This window comes from Seriola aureovittata, chromosome 12 (assembly GCF_021018895.1).
Source record: "Seriola aureovittata isolate HTS-2021-v1 ecotype China chromosome 12, ASM2101889v1, whole genome shotgun sequence".
In the NCBI taxonomy this organism is placed as follows: Eukaryota; Metazoa; Chordata; class Actinopteri; order Carangiformes; family Carangidae; genus Seriola; species Seriola aureovittata.
The window spans coordinates 2,571,564-2,594,867 of NC_079375.1; the positions used below are offsets into that span (position 1 = coordinate 2,571,564).

A 23,304-nucleotide genomic window follows, 5' to 3' on the forward strand; every position below is an offset into this window, starting at 1 on the left:
TAGTAGAAAGTAGTAAGTGTATGAAGCTGTAAGGTTCTTGCATCATGCTTCATATGTAAAATATCATGAAATGCATAAACTGATAGTGTTACAACAGGGGCTCAGAGAGAAGCAACATAAAAGAAAGAAACCCAGAACTACAGATGAAGACAAAGACACTCTTCATGTGTTAATGTCATTAGAAGACAAACTGCTTCTAAGCCACTGTGGTTCAGGTTGTCTTCAGGTCTGTTCTCAAAGCAGATGCAGTGCACTGTGTTGCTTGAGTGTAAATCATAGTTGTAATGGTGCAAATTGATGGACACTTCACCGCCTCAACGGTCGCCATCTTGGCTAAAGAGCGGAAGGGGAGGGGCCACTAACCAATTTGAAACGTGAGTAAATGACGACTGAAGAAAAGTTGGCGGCAATGGTGGCTTCATTTTCATGTGGCATGACACAGGGGGCAAACACAGGAAAGTAAAACGTTCATTTTGAAGTCATGTTACCTGAGCAGCCGGCAGGTGGGCGATAATCGCGGTCACCTGACTTTTGCGGTCGTCGTTTGCGGGGAGTGCACGACACAGCGTTTGATTTGGGACAACGCTAACCCGTCGGGAGCTAGTGAGTAAACTGCGTACATACTACACAGTTCAAGAGTAACCATGCTAACCTTTCACCACAGGCTTGAGTTGCCATCTTTTGTGTGTAAACAAATTCACACTTTGTCACTGTGTTGATAAAACCCAACTTAAAGGTGCAATATGCATTCCTGCATGGTTTCAGCGCGATTTTATTTTTGTCTCAAATCATAGGCATCTCCCCTTGATCCGCTAGCAGCCTAGCTGCCTGCCCCCTGAATACAGTGAAAAAGCGCGGTCTCTGGAGACAACACAGGTGTCACAAACGGCAATCAAACACTAGGGGGTTTGCTCTGTTTCGTTTGGTATTTACTTCGAACGTCAACAGAAGTGACGTCATGCAGGAACGCATTGTGCACCTTCAATCCAGGTAATCACAGCCCTGTCTCACTGAGAGGGAGTTGCAGGTTAAAAGACTTAATCAGCTTTTTGGTTTTTAGACATCTAGATTATGTTTCACCATCCAGCTGCTTTTAAATGACTGTATTTCAGTGTGAAGTTTAATCTAACTGCACGATTAACAGAGGAATGCCTCTACTCTGGAAAAAGTTGCCATGGTATCATGTGATCTCTGGGAAGTACACTTAACACTCTATTACACTGTATAGCAACTTATGAAACTTTTTGCTGATTGTACAATAGAGTGATGAATTTCAGCTGAATTTGAGTCCATGTTTATGACCTTAAGTTGGGTATTTTTTGCAGTGGAGCTGCTGGGTCGGGTCTGGGATCAGTGCCCAGCCTGCAGCCAGACACCATGTTTAGTGTGTGTGTGTTTTTTTTTTTTGCCAGTCTTCTGCCAACTGCTGCTGTTCAGAGAGGAGGGAAAACAGGCATCGTTTGGTCCTTATCTGACTGTAGGTGTGTGATACACTGGGTGAGGTTTGCTGCTGCAGGGGCATCGACGGCGCTGCGAAACTTACGGGAGGTTTCAAGGAGCAGGTGAGCTGCGTTTGATGGTTTTTCTCTCAGTGGATCAGAGGGTGTGTAAATAATAGAATTATCTCACAGTTTGAAGCCTTGGACTGAAGAGTGGGTGAAAACAACAGACTCAATAGATTGCCAAGTATCAGCCTTTGAATTCAGTCACTCTTTACCTCTTTGTTTTGTCTTTATTTCAAACTCATGAGTTACATTACAGGTTCTAAATGATAAGTTTTACTATTGATGCCTGAAAGAGCCTGGTTCTGGATACCTATTTTATTCCATCAATGTAATGATTTGTACCCTTCCAATAATACACTTTCTGTAGTTAATGTTAAAACATCACCATTTAATCTGTCTCGTGGATGTACTTCATGATTCGTCAATGTGTTATCGACTTCCCTTTTTAAAAATCAATTTTTATTGGATGACAAATAGTTTTCCTATTGGAATGTTAATAGAGCTGCTGCTGTTAATGGTTGAATGGATGAAAAGGCTTTTTACTGCAGCCAACAAGACAGAGAGCAGGGGGAAAATTAGACAATTATGCAGTTAATAATTTTTTTATCCAAATTTTAAAGTATTTCTTATTAAGAATAGTTTGTATTTCCAGCGGTGTTGTGAATGTCCACTGATGGCAGTGGTGGGGATACATCCTGATGACATCATTGTGTAGGGAGCAGAGGATGTTTTGCACACACACATTCACAAAAGTCAGTAACCTTTGGAAGCTGTTTGACCTCGGCTCAAAATTTACCTGAGACACCTGCAGGTGGAGCAGCTGAAACGGGAGAAACGTTGATCCAGCTTGTGTGTTTTTGGGTGTTGTGGTTGGAGCAGGACTTCAGCAGGACTTCAGGAGGACTTCAGCAGGACTTCAGCAGGGCCATGGCAGGCTTACAGAGAGCCACACATTATCCACGTCTCTGCTTTATCATCTGTGCTACTACTATTTTACTCCTCATCCTTTTCAGCCAAGGTAGGTCTGAACATATCCTGATTTTCAGTTTAGTTTCGTAGTCTCGACTTTATAAAATCTTTTATAAACATGTCATGTTTTTGAAATACTGGAGGTCCTTTGGTGTGGGAAACTGTGACCTTTTATATATACAGTAAAGTCCCAATAGTTGTGACTGAAGAATGTTTCTTGAACTAATCTTGAGACAGTCTCACCTGCTTTGATATTGTCACATCTTTATCATACATTTCAGCCTGAGCACAGCCTCAGATCCTCGGGCAGGGCTCCCCACCCCCGGCCTGAAGATCTGAGGCTCCTTAGAATATCTCCTTAAAATATGTTGTTTAAAAAAAGAAAGAAAAAAAAAGTCTTTATTAGATTTTTTTAATATATAGTTTTAGTTGCCTAGCTCCACTTTATTTCATGTAATTGTTAGTGAATTCATTTGATTTATGTCTGAGTTTTATTCTGTTTTTGGATTTGATGGATCATTTTTTATTGATGGTTTGAAGTTTATTATTATTATCATTCTTATTCTTATTATAGTGTAATATTTTGCCCCTTCAATAGAAAAACTACCCATAAAACCTTTCAATTCAATGAAATTCAGTTGAAAATGCAGTGTTCTGGGTTGCACTACAGTGTACGGGAGTTGTGGTTAAGAATAAAGCTCAGATCAACGCTGAAGAAATTAAGCTGCGTTCAATTCACAGGTGATGTTGTGAAGGCTGCAGCTTTGTAAGTTGAGGGACTGTTCAGTGTTGGAGAACCTGGTTTTTGATTTCAGTTACAGTTTTACTTTATTTCACCAGGATAACAATAATTTACTAAACATTTTAAAATTTTTAATTTTTAAGTGTAGTTTCCTTTTCATCTCCCGGCAGCATTAAGACACAGACAGAAGGAAGACAGGCACAGAAGAGACATCCTGGACACTACAGGTGATTCTCGTTTCATCTTATTGTAGGCTTCATCTGCTGATGTCAGTCCACACAACAATCCACTGTCTTATTCAACAAATCCCTGTCCAGAAAACTGAGCGTGAACAAGTCACAGTGACAAAGAAACACAGGTTTTTATTGACACACAAGCTCAATTATTCACACTTTGACATGTTGTTAATAGTTTTTCTGTTTGTCTTTTTAACTTGATCCTTTTATATTAGTAATGCTATGAGTTAGTAATAAATCTCATTTTATCAGGGACTTATTACTGGTGATGGTGCTAAATGATTTTGTTTTTGAAGAAGTGAGTTTTCAATGTCAGAATAATACATCATACAGTGTGTGATGTATTATTGAATGACAGTTAATCGTGGATTAGAGTTAGAATCTTTTTCAGAATCTAAGAACATGAAATAGTCAATGTGGAAAACTGTTAAAAGATCTTATCAAAACTCAAAATCCATTTGTTCCTGCAGCCATGGTCTAATTATCCATCAGATTGCACTAATGATGATTATAAAAATAAAGACACATATCCATAATTAATAAAATGCCAATATAGGATCAATATATGAGACTAACCCTTACACTGACCACGTTATTTTAAATAACCACCACCCCAAGGGCTAATCCCTCTGGGTTACTGTCACATTTCTGTCATTTTACTACATCTTGCAATTACACTGCCACATTTTGCTGACGCTGCTAATTCCATAATAGAGATTAAAAGCAGAATAAGCTCCCATTGACCTAACTGTCTGCTTTCATTTCCCAGAAATCCCAGCAGAGCTCATCGATCCAGCTGCCATCGACCTCACTCCCCTGGTCAATACTTTAATAAATTCAAGCCAATCGGGTACGTTGTCATAATATCATTCAAGTGGAGGATCAATTCTGAGCTGTAAATCTTTCATGTATGCCATGATTAAGCTACAGCGTCAGTCTGTTCCTCTGTTTTTTTTTTCCTACAGAGGTCAAACGGCTGCTTAGTGTCATAAAATATCGGCTTTAAAGGACCAGTTCACTCCAGTCTCCAAATGAACCTCTGGTATCTGTTCACATATGCAGTTTTATTGGCTGAGGTTATGAGATGTCTGTCTCTAAAACAGCTCAACACAATGGCAGTGGAATTAACTCAGTGCTGCTCAAAGCACCAAAAAAAATGGGCAATAACATATTTATCCACAAACTGTGTCACTGTTACTCTTGATAATATTAAGACACATGTTTGTTGTTCTGTTCAACCATCACCTGGACTCTGCAAAGCCTCACAATGTAATATAAACGTCTGCATTGCTTGATAACACTGGAGGTAAAGATGCTGTTTTTGGAGATTTGAGTGAACTGACCTTTAAAAACCTGGTTTGTGACATTTAGGGTAAATTACCTGACAAAGCAGTTAAATGTAAGTGCCTCCTAAAGGTTTTGTATATGACATATTTACATGTTCTGCAGGGCTAAGATATAGGCTACTAAATTTAAATTCAGTTTTCATAAAATTAATGAAAGGTTGAAGTTTATTAAATTTATTAAAGACATTCAAATCTTAGTTTTAAAACTGAGCTAATCCCATCGTCCAGCTATTTTAAAATTTCAAAACTTAATATTCAACCGTCAAAATTGTTGTTTCCATTCCAGAAATGTAAATGTGACTTTAGTTCTACCAATACAGAAATGTAATATATGTCCCTATATCGATAGTGATACACTCACAGGCCACTTTATTAGGTATACCTGTTCAACTGCTCGTTGATGCTAATATAGAGTAGGCCAATCACATGGCAGCAACTTAGTGCATTTAGGCATGTAGACATGGTCGAGACGACCTGCTGAAGTTCAGACCGAGCATCAGAATGGGGAAGAAAGGTGATTTAAGTTACTTTGAACGTGGCATGGTTGTTGGTGACAGGCGGGATGGTCTAAGTATTTCAGAAACTGCTGGGATTTTCACACACAACCGTCTCCAGGGTTTTACAGAGAATGGTCTGAAAGAGAAAATATCCAGTGGGCAGCACTTCTCTGGGTGAAAATGCCCTGTTGATGCCAGGGGTCAGAGGAGAATGGCCAGACTGGTTGGAGCTGATAGAAAGGCAACAGTAACTCAAATAACCACTCGTTACAACCGAGGTATGCAGAAGAGCATCTCTGAACACACAACACGTGGAACCTTGAAGCAGATGGGCTACAGCAGAAGAAGACCACACCGGGTGCCACTCCTCTCTGCTCAGAACAGGACACTGGGGCTACAATTTTGAAGGGCTCACCAACATTGGACAATAAAAGATTGGAAAAAACGTTGCTATTTGCGTTTTTGGTGTTCAGGCAGCAATGGTTAATAAAATTAGTTAAGAAAAGAAAAAATTGTGAATTAATCAATGATGATGATGATGATAATAATATTTCTTTTATTTACATAGTACTTGCCAACCAATCAATTTGTAATTTTTTCATAATTCATTAAGCATGTAAGAGATGACTTCCACAGATCCACCTGTCTGCCATATGAGCTACATCATCACTGAAAATGTCTTTAAAGTGATCTGTAGAAAAGAGTGAGCCTGACTGGAGGCTGAAATGTTGTGGATTAAACCAAATCCATAAATTATGCCCTGATTTGCATCAGTTTTTCTTCCCGTCTCAATGTAATATTTTGTGGGTCAAATCTGGTCCATCATAGGTTTGAGTCACAAGCATTGATTAAGTGTTTTAGAGTCAGTGATGACGTTCAGTGGTGGTGGTCTTGACGTTCCTATATTGAAGTGTAGGTGTTTGTCTCTGACACTGGTGGCACTTTTCATTCAAGTAGAAGTCATTTGTGAGATTTTAATGACTGACCCATAACCTTTCAATCTTTCACTTTTCTTAACCAAGTGGTTTTGAGGTTTTAGTTTCCTGAACGTATGTTGAACTTTAACAATGCAGATACTGTCTAAAGTATAATATTCACCCTCCTTGTCCCCTAGGCTCCCGTCAGCTCTTCTCCCTCCTCAGCGTGACGTCCTACAGCTCTCTGGCTCTCCATAAACTCACCCTGCTGGTCTACAACAGTAAGTATTAACTTCATATGAACTTCCTCCTCCTGAAGCTGCTCAGAGACTAAAGAGATTAAAGTGCAGAAACCAATCAGCCATACTTTGTAGTGGCACTGTGCTGAGATGAGTCTATAATAAATATAACTTTGTCAGTGCTGCCATCTTGTGGTGTGAGTGGGTAACTGCCTGTAGTGTACAACACTTAAAACTGCATCAGCGACAAGGTTTTAAGGTCTGAACATGTAATAAGGATTTCAAAATAATAGCATTAAAACTAATTTATTGAGTCAGTGAAAGGAATGGGTGTTTTATAATAAATTCATCCAATGGGTGCAGTTTATTGTGTATTACTGAGTTAAAACTGTTAAATAAGAATGAGACAGGGTTTCCAAGGGTCCTTGAAATCATTTAAAGTTTGTGGAGTTGAAAAAAAAAATCAAGGTTGTGAAAGTTTTTGAAAATAGACTTAAATTAAAGTGGGTCTATTATATTGTGCAAAAATAGAAATTGAAGTTCATTTGATATTTGTTTGTTTTTACTTAGCAATAGAACACAGGATATGTGTGTCTCAGCTGTTTGACTTGTATTGCTGCAGTGTGTTACAGAAAGTAAGTCTGTCATCACTGCACAATTGAAAAGTGTTCACACTTCTGTTTTAATTGTTGTCTGTGAGCTCCTGCTAGTTCTCATTGTAGAAATTCTTTGTGTTGTCACAATGTTGTGTAATTAACCTTTATCCATTTCTCAGACTGTGCCATTTTGGGTCCTTGATTTGAGGTAAATTGGCCTGGAAAGTCCTTGAAATGTCCTTAAATTGGATGTCCAAAAGGTGTAGGAATCCTGATAAAACACGAATAAGAAAGCTGAGGCAGTCTGTTGAAACGTGTTAGGAGACACTTTCAGACACACTGGAGATTTAAACAAGAAAACAGCTTCACTCTGGATTATCTGTTAAATTCAGGCTCTGTCAGTTTTAAGGTGTAATGTGTAAGATCGTGTTACTTGATCCACTTCCATAGAGGGCAGCATTTCACTTCTTCACCCCTGTCCAGTTAATCATGTTGTTGTTTTCCCCATGTTCCTTATAATTTATTATTTATATGTGCATTAACTGTTGATAGTTAAAATTATTGATAGCACTGAAACAATTTATGAGTACTTGTGATACAAACAGTATGTTTTTATTTACCGATAAAAATATGAAGGCAAGGGGACACTGCATGACACATGGTGTCAGGCTACAGCAGCATGAGGAAGGGATGATGACATCATCACAAAGGCAGAATCAGTAATAAGGTTTATTGCCAGGTAGGTTTTTACTTACAAGATATTTGGCCTGATGTCTGGTGCAGTATCCAATAAACATATTAAGAGGAAATAACAATAAAAAGGTCAAATACTGCAACAGTCAAATAGATAAATACACATAGATACACATATTAAAAAATAAAACTATGAAAAAAACTATGTACAAAAGTGTCGACAAAACTCCTGCTGAGGTGCAGACTAGCTAGACTACTACCGACTCACACAGCATCTAGTGTCATAAAGTGGTATTACAACACGGGACAGGTCACAGCTAGTTGGTTAGCATGCTCATTTCAGTAGAGATCTCTGAAATACAATAGATGGAGGTCTTGGTCATGACATCATCACTGTGGCCCCTTCACATGCTATTCATGGTGTTAGTTCAGTTTTTGAACATTTTAAACTAAAATTCAGATCTTACATGTTTCACCTTTAAGTGTCTGTGACAGTGTAAGTGTCAGTTTTAGGTCAATGCCTCTGAACTCTTAAAATCAGTATTTAAATCAGGTCATATTGCACAGGAGCTGTTTCTTTGTGTCTGCACTTGTTTTCTAAAACTTGTATTTCCATCAGATGCTTGATGTTGCAGTTTCAGACTCACAACTGTTGTTTTTCAGTTTCCAGCATCAGAAGTGTAGAAAGCAACTTGTTCAGGAGAAGATTCTGTTACTGTGTCACAAATGAAACCAACGACTTAACTGGTAGGAACAATTAAACATTTGGTCTCATTTGAAGTATTTAAAAATATTTTTCTTTTGTGAACTTCGTAAACATTTGACTCCCAAACTGCATTTCTCACCAGACTTTACAGCCATTCTGTTGGATGTGATCGGAAACTCAACCAGTTACCTACACGAGCTCTTTAAATCTACCTCCATATTATCAGGTATGTTGATGTAAATGGAAAAAAAAAAATCATATCTTTATCATATCATATATTCCCTGTTGTTTACAGGCTGGTCTTCATAATGAGATATACAGTACTTACAGTGTGTTTTCTGTTTGTGTTTGTCAGTGAGCCAGAGGAACAACTCTGACTGTATTTACATCTGTGTGATGGCAGGTAAGATGGGTAAGTAGAGCTCAATACTACAATACTTTACTTATTGTATTTTATCAGTTATTTCATCTGTTGCCTTGTGTTTAATTTGTTTTTTTTATGGAAGCCCTGAGAGGCAAGTGATGTTTTGTAGCTCTTTATACATCTCACCTGACCTCCTTTTTACCAAAAATAAAAGAAATATTTTTGCTAACACACAATAAATCTACCTTGTGTTTAGAATACATAGAGAAATTACAAACCTGGTAAAAAGCATGAATGCTTTTAGTCCCATTTAGACTAGTAATTAGTAATTACTAGTAACCAGTAGTAGTGTAATGGTGGACTTCAACTTCTTCTTCTAAAAATGAATTTTACAAATGCAAACTGAAAAATCCAGACTAAATCATATCATATTTATCTTCCAATTTTAACTATCAAAATTTAAATAAGAAAAAAAAAGTTAAATGAATGATGTCCAAAGAACTAAGAGAATCAGTATCTGCTATTTAACTAAAGACAAACTGAAGGTTTTGCAGATTGCTGTTGCTCATAAGGGATGAAGAGAGAGAAAGAACAGAAACAGTTTGATAATGGATTTGTCCAGCTCTGACCTCAATGAATCATGTTATTAATCTTTTATTTCTCTCTCTTTCTCTTTTTTTAATGACTCAAATTCACAAACATGGGTCACATTGTAACTTGGAACACCTCTTCAACACTGCTATATACTGTCCGTCATTATGTAATGTTCTATATCATGGAGTGAACACCAGGTTCTTCCACCATGTCACTGACACGTGAATATGAAGCATATTTTCCCTGGATATTAATGAAGTTAATTATTATTGTCATTTGGGCGTGAGGATGATGATGTTGGTGATGAAGATGAAGTGTCAGTGTGTGTTTTTTGTCCAGGCAGAGAGGTGCCGGAGCTGTGGGAGGTCGCCTCCATCACTCCTCTCTTCAACCAGACCATTGTGGAAGGGCCTCACAGAGGTGTGTTTAAAACACACACTCAGAGCCTCGCTTCAGTTACTGGACATTAAAAATAATCAAAAATTTATTAGCAGAAAAATAAATCCCTTAATATATAAGACCTTTAAAAGAGATCAAATCTGTTATGGTGTAATTTTGGGAAATGTTTCTAAAATGATACATAAGATATATAAAATAATACAATTTAATGGAATGGTGCTGCCATAAAAACATGTGGTTTGAAAACATCATATAGTTTTAGTGAAGAGGTGAAACAGGATGTTTTTTTCCAAATTTAAATTAATTCATGGTGACATTTTAGAAAAAACTTGAGGTTTTAAAAGGAGAAAGAAGAGACTGCCACATGCTCAGCTTTTTTTTTGTCATTCACTGACAGTATACAGCAAAACCACCAGGTGGCAGCATCACTTTAACACAAAGCCAGAACCTCAGGTGAAAAGCATTTACATTGTTTTAGATTCTCACTGGTGTTTTAGACAGATGTGTGGGTAACAATGCTGAAGTTAAAACAACACATTTCTGCTATTATTACTGTATATTAAACTCGATTTAAAAATCCTATATGTCAGGTTTTTATTTTACAGCAGTTTGCCTCTTGCCCATTTCCAATATATGGTCTTTGTCATCTTGAATTTGCACAGAATGAATAAAATTTACTGAACTTTTCTTCTTTCTTTTCAAGCAGGTAACATCTCCTCCTTCAGTCTCCCTGTCGGTGAGTCAGTCACAAGCGTCTGTTGTGATCCATAAGACACTAAAGAGATGTTTAATTCATATTTTGTTTCCAAATATCTATTCCGAACCGCAGAATGGCACCAGCTGCCCACAAATCTGAGTCACATCTCTCCATCTGGGATGAGCTCCATGTTAACCAGCAGAGTCCATTCCACTGCACATGGTGAGTCTCTGCAGGAGGCTGCTGATGAATGCTTGGGTCATTTCATTTAAGATCAGACTCACTCTGTTACATCTGCCATTAAAATGCCAATTTTCCCACTAATTAGTGCCACATTATATTTATAAACCTGTAAAATAAAGTGTTACAAAGAAATTAAGGGAATCCAGGTCAGTGTGACCTCACAAAACACTTTTTAGCCATAACTAACATAAACTTTCACACAAATGGTTCATATTTTCTCTGACTCTGGATAAACAGGGATGTAACCTGAAACTAGTCTGAGTGGAGGAGGCAGACAACCACCAGGAAGTGATTCTAATTTCCTCTTGTGTGTTTGGTTCGTCAGTTTCACCAAGTACTATGGAAGAAACAGCTGCTCCAACAGCAGAGATCACCACCGCTCAGCTGCCGGCAACAGCTCAACAACCTCCGACCGTCGCACCACAAAGTGAAACTACGGCAGACAGACTGGAGACGACAGTAGGGACGACACAAACGGTGATGGAACAAAGAGTTACATCACGAGGAGCGACAAAACCAGATGTGACAACAGCTCAGTCACAAGCTACACAAAAACCAACAACAACAACAGCAGTTCTGCAACCAACCAGCACCCCACCGGTCACCACTGTGTCCTTAACTGCTGCTGCAAGTACAACGCGACTGACCACAGTGACATCCTCACCAGTGATTAGTCTGAGCCAGATGACCACAGCTTCACACCTGCTGAGAACAATGACCCAGCACACGACTTCCACAGCTCACCCGACGAGACTTTCACCTGCCCGTCCTACAGCGGGAGCAACAGTTGCTAGCTGGACTACAGGACCTCTGAGCTGGAGAACTACAACACCCAGCAAGTCTGTGGAAACAGAGAGACCAGGTAAAGATTTCTTGGATCAGTTGGTTTGATATTATGGAAATCAGTAGTTGTGAAAGACACTGTGTCTGTGCTTGGTGTTGCATATAAAGAGTCAACCGGTCAATTATAATGAAGCTTAGTGAAATTAAAGGGCTTGTTCACCCAAAAAGACTAAAAGGTACAACTGTGGCGGTATCATCCACACAAGCATCTTGTGACTGAAGCCTGAAAATCACAGATAGTACTCATGAGCATACTCTAATTAAAACAAGTGAAGTATGGGCATCTGTTGTAAGTATCTGTTGCTACATTAATCAAGCAAAAAATGTCAGCAAAGCAACTCTAGGGGTGTTATTATATGTAAATCACCAATAGGTGCGACTCAAAAAATGCATTCAAAACATTGTTAGTTTATCTATTGAGGGAAACCAACTCTAAAGGAGATTCAAAGATGTTTTTGATTAGTGCTTGTGGGCAGATGTTGACAACTTTTTTCTAACAGTGACGACAAATGCTCATACTAAGATGCCAACATTGGTTGTTAATCAATGCTTCCCAAGACAACACATAGAATTTACCATACATCAGTGTTTCACAACCTTTTCCAGCTCATGGTCCACTTGAAAATTTAAAAAATGTCAACCCATTAACAATATAGCGGCCAAATAATGTCTTGGAGCAGTTTTAATTTTAATGATAATGATCAAAAATTAATGACTGAATGCAAAGCAGGGGAAGCTCAATTTCTCTTTTTTGTTTGACAGAGGAGAGATCACCTGTTGATTTTATGTCTCTTTACTCTTTCCTTTTAATTCTTCCTGTTGCTAATCACCTATCTATTTTGATGCTTCAGTTTGTGCCATGGATGTAATGTGTTAGCGCACAATCAGAGGTCAATTTGAGATAGCAAACAAGTATATGACGTGGTCCGGTAGCAACAACATTAAAGTTCCTATCATTGGCCTATTGCAGTGATAGACTGAAGTGTGAAAGGAGTTTTTTTTTTTAATATATATATATATATATATATATTTAAAGAAACATTTTTTATGATTACATCTTTTCACATAAAATTGTACTGTTTTGCAAATGATTTGTCGGCCCACTTGCAATACCTTCACCGTCCACAGGATGGACACCAGGTTGGAAACTGTTTTTGCTGATCAGTTGCTTGTGTGGGTAAGGTATGAGTGAGGTTAAGTAATTAAAAGTAAAGGTTGGGGAAAGATGGTTGTCAAAGGTTGAAAGGAGACAATGCCCAACAAACCACCACATCTCCTTCTTAGGAGGTTTTGAGATGCGCTACTTCCTCCTTTTCCTAGTAGGAGAGGTTGGTCATTATTCACACAATAAGATGTCACATGTTAAGAAAACGCTAACAGAGGTCCTTTAATGCCTCGACTGAACTACCTGTTGTTCTGCAGTGAGTATAAAGCAAACGGCTGATATACGACTTCAAAGCAAGATATAAAAATGCCATATCTACATATTTATGACAAATAATTGGAGCAGTTGCCGTGAAGAGCCTTTAAGAGCTGCAGTCATGAGGCTGCTCTCTGTTTGACAGTGTGACTCTGACTGACCTGCCCTCAGAAAATGACTGTAATCACATCATTTCTGGACACACCGACGCTTACTGATTCAATTTTAGCCCGGGAAAGGTGTGTGTGTGTGTGTGTGTGGAGTGTGTGTGTACATGTCTTTCCATGGTAGTGTGGACAAATGTTTGTTTTGACACCATCATTGTGATGGTTCAAAGAAGCAGTTTGAAGCTTAATACTTTGTTTTAGAGTTCAGGTGATAATGTGGTTCGGGGTTAGGCATTTATTGGTGATGGGTAATGTTATGGTAAGCAGCTATAGGGAAAGCATTATGTCAAAGTGTGTCCTCACAGCTATAGAAAGACTAACATGCGTTTGTGTCAGAGCATGGGAAGAAGAGAGAGAGGAAGCCCTGCAAGAGGCTGAGATAGTAACCATGGTAACACAGGCGCAGCCCCCCCCCCCACCCTTATGTGAAGGCTTTGAAGGTTTTAAGCTGCAAAGGTTAAAAGCAAATTAAGGACAAATATTCATTGTTTTTCTGTCGGCTACATGATCAGTGAGCCTGTTGGGAGGACAAAGAGACTCGGCAGAAAGACAAACAACAATACAAGCTGCATGGTTCACAATCAAAGAGGTAAAATAAATTCTTGGGTAATATAAGGATTTGGAAATGTTACAGGCAGCTACATCAACAAAACCTAAAAGACTCAGTTTGAAAATATCACCTTCGGTTCCAGGCAAAAAATCCTGTTTTTGTACCACTTCTCATCAGATTGTACGTATTATACCTTTTCTTTTCCACAATCCCAAGTGTTATATGAAATAACAATAAAATAAAGATGTGAAGTTGCTGAATAGTTGTTAGATGCAGAAAAGGGTTAAAATCTATTATATGAATTATTTACAAAAACCTCATAACCAGCAGGTAATGCTGTATATGTAACGACTGTGAACTCTGCAACCTGTAAATTCCCCTCAGGTCAGTGGGACACAACTAAACCTGATCCACACATGTAGCTTTAACCCTCTGAGGTGGATGGCTGTTTCTATTCATATCTTTGCGATAGTACAGCATAGAAATATGGTTTAATGTTGTTAGAATCTGTAGACTGTCCACTTTTACATTAGATAATCTTGCGAGATCATATGTGACTCATAGCCTCTAAGATTTGGTTAAAGTAGAGTGAAAGACAACACTACGACTCACTGGTGTTTCAAAATTTCATTTTAGGCATTTATTATCCATTTATCTACTATTTTACTCACGTATTGCACTATTTTTATGACCCTATAGGCTTTGGTAAACCCATTTCAAACACCAAAACAATTCATCCACATCAGTAAAGGTTTGTTTTCACAAAATATTTGAAGAATTTCAGAAAGTAGGCTTACATTTTTCAGAATTTGGGCCAAATAATGTCTTTGCTCTATGACAATTATAAAAAGACCTGTGATTGTTTTGAAAATTTGCTATACAGAACACTTGGGTGTTATGTTATGTCCAAGTATGCTTTAAAAAGTGAAGATAAGAAATAATGTAGAAATCGAGAAAATGCCTGTTTAAAGACTGTGATGTCAGGACTAGTGGTGCTTTAAAAAGGACGAAAAATAGGCAACCCCCCCCCCCCCCAAAAAAAAGTGTATATATACTGTACAATTACACTTCAGTTGATAGTTAAAAATAAAAAGTTTAAATGTAATGTGAGCTACGACATTATAGAAACACCCTGAGGGAAGCAAATTTGTCAATTTATGTTGATGTATTTTCTTAACTTTCTCCACCATCCACTTAAGTACCTGGGTTGTTCTGTGATGCCCCAGATTACCCACAGATGAGGGCATATATTGATTTGCTGGTTGACAGTTGGCTTCATGCAAACAGCTGGTGAAATGCAGCTGGACTGATATTTATAAGCTAAATTAATTTTTAAAAATGCTGTGCAAAACAGTTATGTCATGATTTTTACCAATTTTGAATCAAATTCTTTCAATGTGTCATTTTTAATATACTGTAGATATGTAGAAACATTTTTATATTTTGTCATAATCAAGTTTCCAGATCGTAAGTGAATATACTTTTAGCTTCCAGTCGAGGACTAAAGGGTAAAATGCTTCCTGTCGTCTGACATCTGAGACATTTATTAACTGATACACACATTAAATGAATAAATGAATCCTAGTATTTATTTCATTGCCTTTTACTCATCCAGCAGATGAAACATTAAAAAATTTGCCCACATTTCCCAGCAGAACCACTAGATGGCAGTGACATCACACTGTAGAACCGTCAGCTGCTCCCCAATGAGTTCTGCCTAGCAACTAACAGAAGGGCTGGAGTGTCCTTTGCAATCTGTCACTGAGTCATTAGTGTGCATTAAAATGAGTGTTTGTCGCCCAGCTGCACATCTCTGCACTGTGTGTGTGTGTGTGTGTGTGTGTGTGTGTGTGTGTGTGTGTGTGTGTGTGTGTGTGTGTGTGTGTGTGTGTGTGTGTGTGTGTGTGTGTGTGTGTGGACGTGTCATAGATTGACCCTGACATTTCTTGCATATACCAGTGATGAGAAACTATAAATGGCGGCTCCGGGTTGGCTCCGTGTTGGCTCCGTGTTGGCTCCGTGTTGGCTCCGTGTTGGCTCCGTGTTGGCTCCGTGTTGGCTCCGTGTTGGCTCCGTGTTGGCTCCGTGTTGGCTCCGTGGTGGCTCCGTGGTGGCTCCGTGGTGGCTCCGTGGTGGCTCCGTGGTGGCTCCGTGGTGGCTCCGTGTTGGCTCTGTGTAGGCTCTGTGTAGGCTCTGTGTAGGCTTTGTGTTGGCTTTGTGTTGGCTTTGTGTTGGCTTTGTGTTGGCTCCGTGTTGGCTCTGTGTTGGTGCTGTGTTGGCTCTGTTCCAGCTCCAGATTGTTTCACGTCAAGGCTTGGTTGCATTTGTGTTGACTTTTTTGAAAAATGGAATCAGCTGCACGTTTTGTGTTTTGTGAAACAACACATAAGTTGAATTCTATTACACAACACTCATACATAAATGAAAGTGGATAGGATATAAAGTAAATATTGGCAGATGTGGCTTTCTGAAGATGAAAATGTGGCATGTGACCCCACTTACAGACATGAGCTGCAAACCACGAGTCTGTTTACTGCCAATGACCCTCTTTTAAAATAGTAATAATAACAATTATTTTAAAATCATGCTTATTTTGCACCTTGTTAAGCTGCTTTGAGTTTCAATTATGTTGAGATTCAACACTAAGTTTGTTCTTGACAGAAATAAATTGACAAATATCGAATAGATTGCCATGAAAGTTGATGTTAGTCATTCATGCTTCCCAGAGGATGAATCCTACTCACTTTGACTTTTCCCCTGACTTTTCCTCAAATACCACCATGATGTGTACATCTGTTAATTTGAGTTAAATATATCAATATTGGGGGGATCACTATGAAATTTGCACCAAACATTAATTGTCTCCAGAGGATGAATCCTAATACTACATAATACTTTGGTTACCTTGGTTTGTGACCAAGACAACAGGAAGGTGATGTACTGTGCGCACAGCCTTGCAGAATCTTGGGCTTTTTTTTTTTTTTTATGCCTTTATTGGACAGTATAGTGGAGAGAGACAGGAAACGGGGAGGCAGAGAGAGGGGGAATGACATGCAGCGAAAGGCCGTCCGATGCGGGATTCGAACCGGGGCCGACTGCTGCGAGGATATTAGAGGAAAAACACATCAGTGGTGTGCGAATGATGCACAACACATTTTTATAATTATATTATTTATTTTTCACAATTAAACACAACTGAGCGAAAGGGAAAGTCAGTTAAGGTCAAAACATATCTAAATGTCAACTGAATATTCAGACTGGCACCTTATGTGAATGATTTTACAACCATTAAAACGCACGATACATTTGTGTTATCATTTGTGAAATCTTATAAAATAAAATGTACCTCAGCCTTTTTTGTAATCATGCTGTACTGTAATTAATAAATTCTAGACAGCAAAATAAATAGAAATTTACAAAAACAACAAAAGAAAAATAAACTTTGCATTGAAAAGTGTTTCCTTTACATTTGACTGTCAAAAGGTTCCTGGATTCCACCACAGGCACGATGACTGCAAAATGAGCGAATAGCTGCAGAATGTGGAGAAGTATCTCATTGAAATTCATATTTGAATATGGATTTTTATGGTAATTAGCAGCCCGTGTACCTGGAATGCATTAATTATGATTAGAATGCATCAGCACCAGTGATTCCTGTAATGGGGATTTAAGTAGTGAAAAGACGTCACGCAGCATGAAAACAATGAGAGAATCTGAAGGATGGATGTGAGGATGGTTTACACGAAAACCTCTCTGAGCTTCCAGAGGTTAATTATGGTCTCTTATTATTTTATGTGCAAACTTACCTGTGCGATAATTAACGTTTTAATTACTTTGGTTTTGTTTGGCAGATCAAGGTAATTGAGCCTCTGAAAGTGGATCAGTTTGGAAATACAGTAAATACAGTTAGAAAACGGGCTGTTTCAGAGCTGGTTTTGTGACTTAACGTGACCTCTCACTCTGTCTGTTGAGAGGCTGTCCTTGGAGGAGGCCGGAGCTGACCGGTGAGTCGGTCTCCAGCAGCACGACGACCACCACCACCACCACCACGGTCAGCGCTCACAAGCTGCAGCCCTGCGTCCTCGAGCTCTGCAAGTTCTTCTCGCAGTGCCTCTGCAGACCCTTCAACCACAAGACGCGCATGAAAAGGTTTTCACACCAGCAAATGACACTTTCTACATCAAGATGACACATTGCGGTTTTAATGACGTGATTGTCGGAGAGCCAGGAAACTGGACGAGAAACTAGTGAACGCAGAAGGTGATTCGCCTCCATTGAGAGTTTTTAAAAAATTCGTATGGAAAGTGAGAAAACAGAAAACACTGACATCCACAAAACATCTACACATGCTGGAATGAAATAAATTTAATGAGGTACACCTAGGTAACAAATGTCAGCACTCTTGGAGGACTACCTTACTTGATTTCTTTTAAATCAGGACCCATCCGGTCAAGATACGAGGGGTGATTGGTAGGTTTCGTGGCCTAAAGTAAAAGGAGTCTTCTTCCTGGCTTCCAGTGCAACAAAGATCAAACAATAAATATTTACACACACGTCTCATCACTCTGGTGGACGTTTTTCTGCTCCCAGCTTGACTTGGTAATCACTGATTTGTTGCTTTGTAGAAGAACGGGATTAGTTGTTGCCAGTGTAAATGCTTTAAATTGGGTTGAACAGTAGAAAGTGTAAGTTTCACATCAGTGTTAATTTGTGTTCATTCAACAGAATTCAATGAACTGTCTCTAATATGAGGAAAAGTTCGGTCATGTTTACCTTTTTATTTAGCTGATAGCTAATTAGCCAATCAGCTGTAGTACATCTAAAAGAGGCTTTCTGTTTTGATGAGAGTTGTTGAGCGGATGTTGATTCTAGGTTTGTGTTGATGTGAAGCTCAGCTGTTTACAGTGATCTCCTGGTCCTGCAGGTACTGTGACGACAGCCACCTCTGGTACGAGAAGCACACGTCTGAGGTGTGTCGGCGGGTCAGGAGAGTCTCCTTCTCCAGAAGTAAGTGACCTGTGGAGGAAGGTACGATCGATCGGCGGCAGCCGAGATGAGTAACTTAGCGGCTCTGAGAGCGCTGTCAGAGCAAATCTTCATCAGCTGCCAGCCTCTGCTTTACACTGGAGTCTCTCCATTTTTTAGAAGTGAAGCTTTATTGAGACTTCACAGATCAATGGGCTTCCTCAGAGCCTCAGGCTTCAGCCTCAGAGACGAGCCGCTGTGAACACTAGATAGTAGCCAGTGTATAAGGTACAGTCCTCAGTGTATTAGGTAAACCTGGCTAATAGTGATACAGTCTTACGTAACAGATAAACAATAAATCCTCCTTTACAGAGGTGTTGATTATATCACACAAACTAGGTGGACAAAATAACAGGACACCTGTCAGCATGGTGCAGTACAGTTCATTCACCTGCTTTAGTTTTGGCTAGCTGCACCTAATAAACTGGCAGCTGAGTGTATATCTCTAGATTTCATGTGTCTTGAAGTACATTTTTTAGTGCAAAGCAACATGACATCAATAACATGAAATTTTCCCAAACTACTAATAAGAATAAAACCTGTTATATGAAAAACTAAATTTCATATAAAACATATTTTTCATATTGTTATTATATTAGTGGATAAAAATATATCAGTGATCCACTGAAACATGTAAGAGTCTATGTTGAAGGAATGTAGGAGCTTATTCGCTTTCTTACCAAGAGTTAGAAGACAAGATCAATACCGTACTGTAATGTACTGTACATGTACTGTACATGTACTGTAATGTACTGTACATGTACTGTATGTCCAGGGATCTTTAGGCTACATCCATGCTGATACATTTCAGTTTTAAAACGCATCACTTCAGCTACATTCACGTCTGGCGTCCACATTACTCCAGAGTTTTCAAGCACCTAAAACTGAGAACTTGGAGAAACGCTGCTGCTCTGTTTGAGTTTGAAAACTCCAGCGTGGCGTTTCCCGTCTGGACAGGCACAAATGACGACTTCTAGAAACAGTGATGCAGCCACCTGCCTCGCCTCCTGATTGGGTCTCATCCTCCTCGACTACCAGTGGTGAATGCAACATGGATAATGAATTATAAATGTTCCCACTTCTTTTTACATGGTCTAAGCAGAAAGCAGGTACCAGAGGCTGGGTCGGGGAGCCGGGAACCATCCATCGGTGGGAGAAGTGCACAGTACTGGGGGAGGTGGAAGGTGTTTGGTTTGTTAGTTTGCTTTAAGTGATATAGGTGGGGAGATGGGACATGTGTGGTTTGGTTTGGTTTGGTTTTGAATTGTTGTCGTACACAAATACAGGGCTGTCCTCTGCAGTGGTCCTGCTCCCAGACCCTCAGGGAGGGAGCTGATTCTTCTCTGTTTTCCCCTCCATCTTCGTCCCTTTCAGTTATTTCTTCCGATGGATGGAGATTTTTTCTGGTACAGAGCTAAAACGCTCGTCTGGACTGAGATCGTTTTCGTTGTGAAACACCATTTTAAAATGAAAATGTATTAGTGTGGCTGTAGCCAATTATCTTAGCACAAAGACTGGAAACAGAGTGGGATCTGTCTGCAATAGAGTGAATAAGTATATTTCCCAATAAGTCAAACTGTTCATTCAATTTTAATGGACCCAGAAAAACAGAACAAAAAGCTTTAAACCTCATGGTTCAGGAGTTCTCTGTCAAAACATAAAAAGCTTTATAAATGGTGTCAGACTGTGGCTCTGTTGAATATGGATCCACACCAGACACAAGTCACCTCTCCCTTGGTGCCTCTGCTGACTTTTCCCCAGATTTCATCGAAATCTGTTCAGTATTTTTTCAACATATTCTGCCAACTAGCTAATAATGAGACAGAAAACGTAATCTGAGGCAGGTGAAACATGGAGTCAATAATGTTAAACACATGGGTTCATTTGTTGTTCAAAAACATCCAAAATGACTTTGAGAGATGTCTGATGATGGTGCTTTTAAAACACAGTGAACCGCAAACAGAGCTGTAAGTGTGTGTGTGTGTGTGTGTGTGTGTGTGTGTGTGTGTGTGTGTGTGTGTGTGTGTGTGTGTGTGTGTGTGTGTGTGTGTGTGTGTGTGTGTGTGTGTGTGTGTGTGTGAGAGAATCGGAGATAATTGGGGAGCGCACTTCATCCTTCACCTGTATTGAAGGGGACGTGTCAGCCATGTTGCAGGGAGCCGGTATCAGAGCTCATTAGAGCAGCGCTTCTTGCAAGAGCCTCTGAGCCGCAGCCGTGAATCCTCAGAGCTAATGGGCTGAAGAGGTCGCAGAGAGAGCCGCCTCTCTCACAGCTTCTGACACGCCGATCATCCAGCGCCAGGCCAGAGAGAGGAGTCGCCGTGCTGTATCAGTTCTCCTTCAGACTCTCATTAGACCTCAGTGTGTATTTTTAGACTCGTTTTTTTTTTTTTTTTTAGAAGGGTTTGAGTTGAAATTGAAATTGACATCAAGGCAGGTTTCTTTATACAGCACCGTTCAGACTGAAGACAAGTCAAGGTGCTTTACAGAGGCAGGGAAATACATTCAATTAGATGTTCGGACATTAAAACTGCATTGGAAAAAGTGGCAGCAAACATGTTTTTAGCCCCGATTTGAATGAGCAGTTTCAGCAGACCTCAGGTGTTCAGGAAGCTTGTTCCCCAGGTGAGGAGCAGAGAAACTAAAAGCTTTTTCACCTTCGCTTGGCTCTGAATCTCTGTCTGTCCCAGACAACAGAGAGAAATCACACAGCTCCTCTAATAAATCCTCCTCAAAATACACATCATGACACATACTTCAACCTCGTTCTAGTTTAAGCAGATACAGTATTATGGTTTTTGCATGAGGATTTTCAGAGTAAACTTTCCAGCAAGTCAGATACAGGGTCACTAAGTTGATGTAATAGGAGCCTATTCGTGATTATTTCTATAATTGTAAAATAAGAATAGTGAAAATTCTCATCCCAGTTCCTCCGAGCCAAAGATGACGTCTTCAAAAACTCAGGATGTTCACCGTGATTTAAAGCAGCAAATCATCACATTTGACAACCTGGAAAAAGTAATTGGTTGACACTTCAGCTTGATGCACAATTATGATGAATATATACAGCGATTATCGGTGTAGAATGGCACATGATCTCAAATAGGTCACACCTGCAAGAATTTGGCAAGCAGCTATTGGAAGAACATGGAAAATCTGAACAAAAGTCATTTCCATGTTAACTTCAGCAGTGAAGTGGAAACATGCACATGCTGCTGGTTGGATTGTATGATGGATACTAAGCTCTGCTGGTGTAAGAAAATGAAAGGACAAAGTGAAAGTGAAGAAATAAAGTTTGGTGGTATTCCCTCCTTCAAGCTTCTTACAGCGGACTCTTCACTTCTCTTTTGTCATGTCCACTGACCAGATGAAGTTCAACTCGGGATTAGTTTCACTCGTCATTTAACTGCTGACCGAGCCTGAAGCATCAGTACTGTTACCATGGTTATCTGTAGTTAAATATACCGTGAGCGCTTCCCGCAAGTGTGTACTTCTTCAGGTGTCAGTTAGTTTCTAAAGGTAACAGGTCACAGCTGTTGGGATTATTTATAATAATTATAATATATAATATAGTTTGAAGTCAGAGAGTCACAGCAGCTAATATCAGGAAGCTGCAGCAGGTGGAGATTAAGTTTTACTGAAAGTCAAAGTAACAGAACTGCAGATAAAATACGATGAAACCTCGGTATTTTCACCTTACCACAGTTATAGTGCAGTACAGAATTATTAGCGATATGTTTTTATATTCGAATCGTTTCTTATTTTAAAGATGGTCACATTAAACCCACAGCTGACAGAAGAATTTGTCTCCCTCCTCCCTCCACAGATCTGAAACAGAGATGCCTGACAAAGATGTGCAATAAACTGTGACCAGAGAGGAAGCAGAGAGACACAAAGAGCCGTTCATCCTCACAGGAAGTGACTGAAACTACAGAGAACAGCTGAGTACACCTCTGGAACATCTGGCCAATTTGTGGAAATGGAATCTGGTGATTTCTTTTTTTTTTTTTCCCCAAATCTGGATGGGTGTGGAAGACACACTGAAAATTCTGTCAAATTCTGACATCATCACAATAGTCTACACTCTGATTTGATTTAGACTCGTACAAACACTGTTGGACTATTTATGAAAATGATGTCGTGTTTCTAAGGTTTGGAAAACAATGTGGAATAATACAAAAAAAAAACAGCGGTAGAAATTGTGGTTTCTTCTAAAGAAACTGATTTAGAATTTTCTTTTGTTGGTTAAAATAAAAATCGGTCTAATTTTCCCAACTGCCCCTGCTCCATCTCTGATGCTCCATGTCAGTCAGACCGACACGTGACTGTGAGGTGTGACGGTGGCGCAGATGACCACCACACATCTGTTGTTAAACCCTCTCTCAGCTGTTTGATCAGTAAAATTAAAACATTTTTTTATTCTGTTGAAATAATTACATTTTATTTCTTTCTCTCAAAGCTCTAAGATCTATTCTCTTGCTCGTAGTAATAGTCACATATGGATGAATCATATTTGTCAGATACTGCAGTTGCATGTCTTGGGTCTGTAGCTGTTC

General features: G+C 39.3%; 1 protein-coding gene across 3 annotated transcripts; it reads left to right on the forward strand.

Moving 5' to 3' along the window:
• The first annotated feature begins 363 nt into the window (after positions 1-363).
• On the forward strand, positions 364-23,019 carry LOC130179061 (HERV-H LTR-associating protein 1). Of its 3 annotated transcripts, XM_056391791.1 has the most exons (17): positions 364-603; positions 1,413-1,562; positions 2,158-2,257; positions 2,385-2,523; positions 3,387-3,443; positions 4,222-4,302; positions 6,410-6,493; positions 8,404-8,487; positions 8,589-8,672; positions 8,802-8,858; positions 9,744-9,824; positions 10,507-10,539; positions 10,633-10,722; positions 11,069-11,605; positions 17,698-17,872; positions 18,648-18,730; positions 22,575-23,019. In XM_056391791.1, exons 3-17 carry the CDS (start codon positions 2,204-2,206, stop codon positions 22,616-22,618), a joined length of 1,683 nt encoding a protein of 560 aa, XP_056247766.1. In that variant the 5' UTR covers positions 364-603; positions 1,413-1,562; positions 2,158-2,203; the 3' UTR covers positions 22,619-23,019. The 3 variants fall into 3 exon arrangements, with proteins under 3 accessions (XP_056247766.1, XP_056247767.1, XP_056247765.1); XM_056391792.1 differs by lacking the exon at positions 2,158-2,257 and having other exon boundaries at positions 365-603; XM_056391790.1 differs by lacking the exons at positions 364-603; positions 2,158-2,257 and adding an exon at positions 923-990 and having other exon boundaries at positions 2,396-2,523; positions 10,510-10,539.
• Positions 23,020-23,304: the final 285 nt, after the last annotated feature.

Bases quoted from the DNA above. Each gene is read 5' to 3' on its own strand.
- LOC130179061 (XM_056391790.1), top strand. From the start codon at position 959: ATGCAGGAACGCATTGTGCACCTTCAATCCAG. The intron at 2,524-3,386 runs GTAGGTCTGAAC...ATCTCCCGGCAG, and splicing joins CCTCATCCTTTTCAGCCAAG to CATTAAGACACAGACAGAAG. The intron at 17,873-18,647 runs GTTTTCACACCA...CTGGTCCTGCAG, and splicing joins CACAAGACGCGCATGAAAAG to GTACTGTGACGACAGCCACC.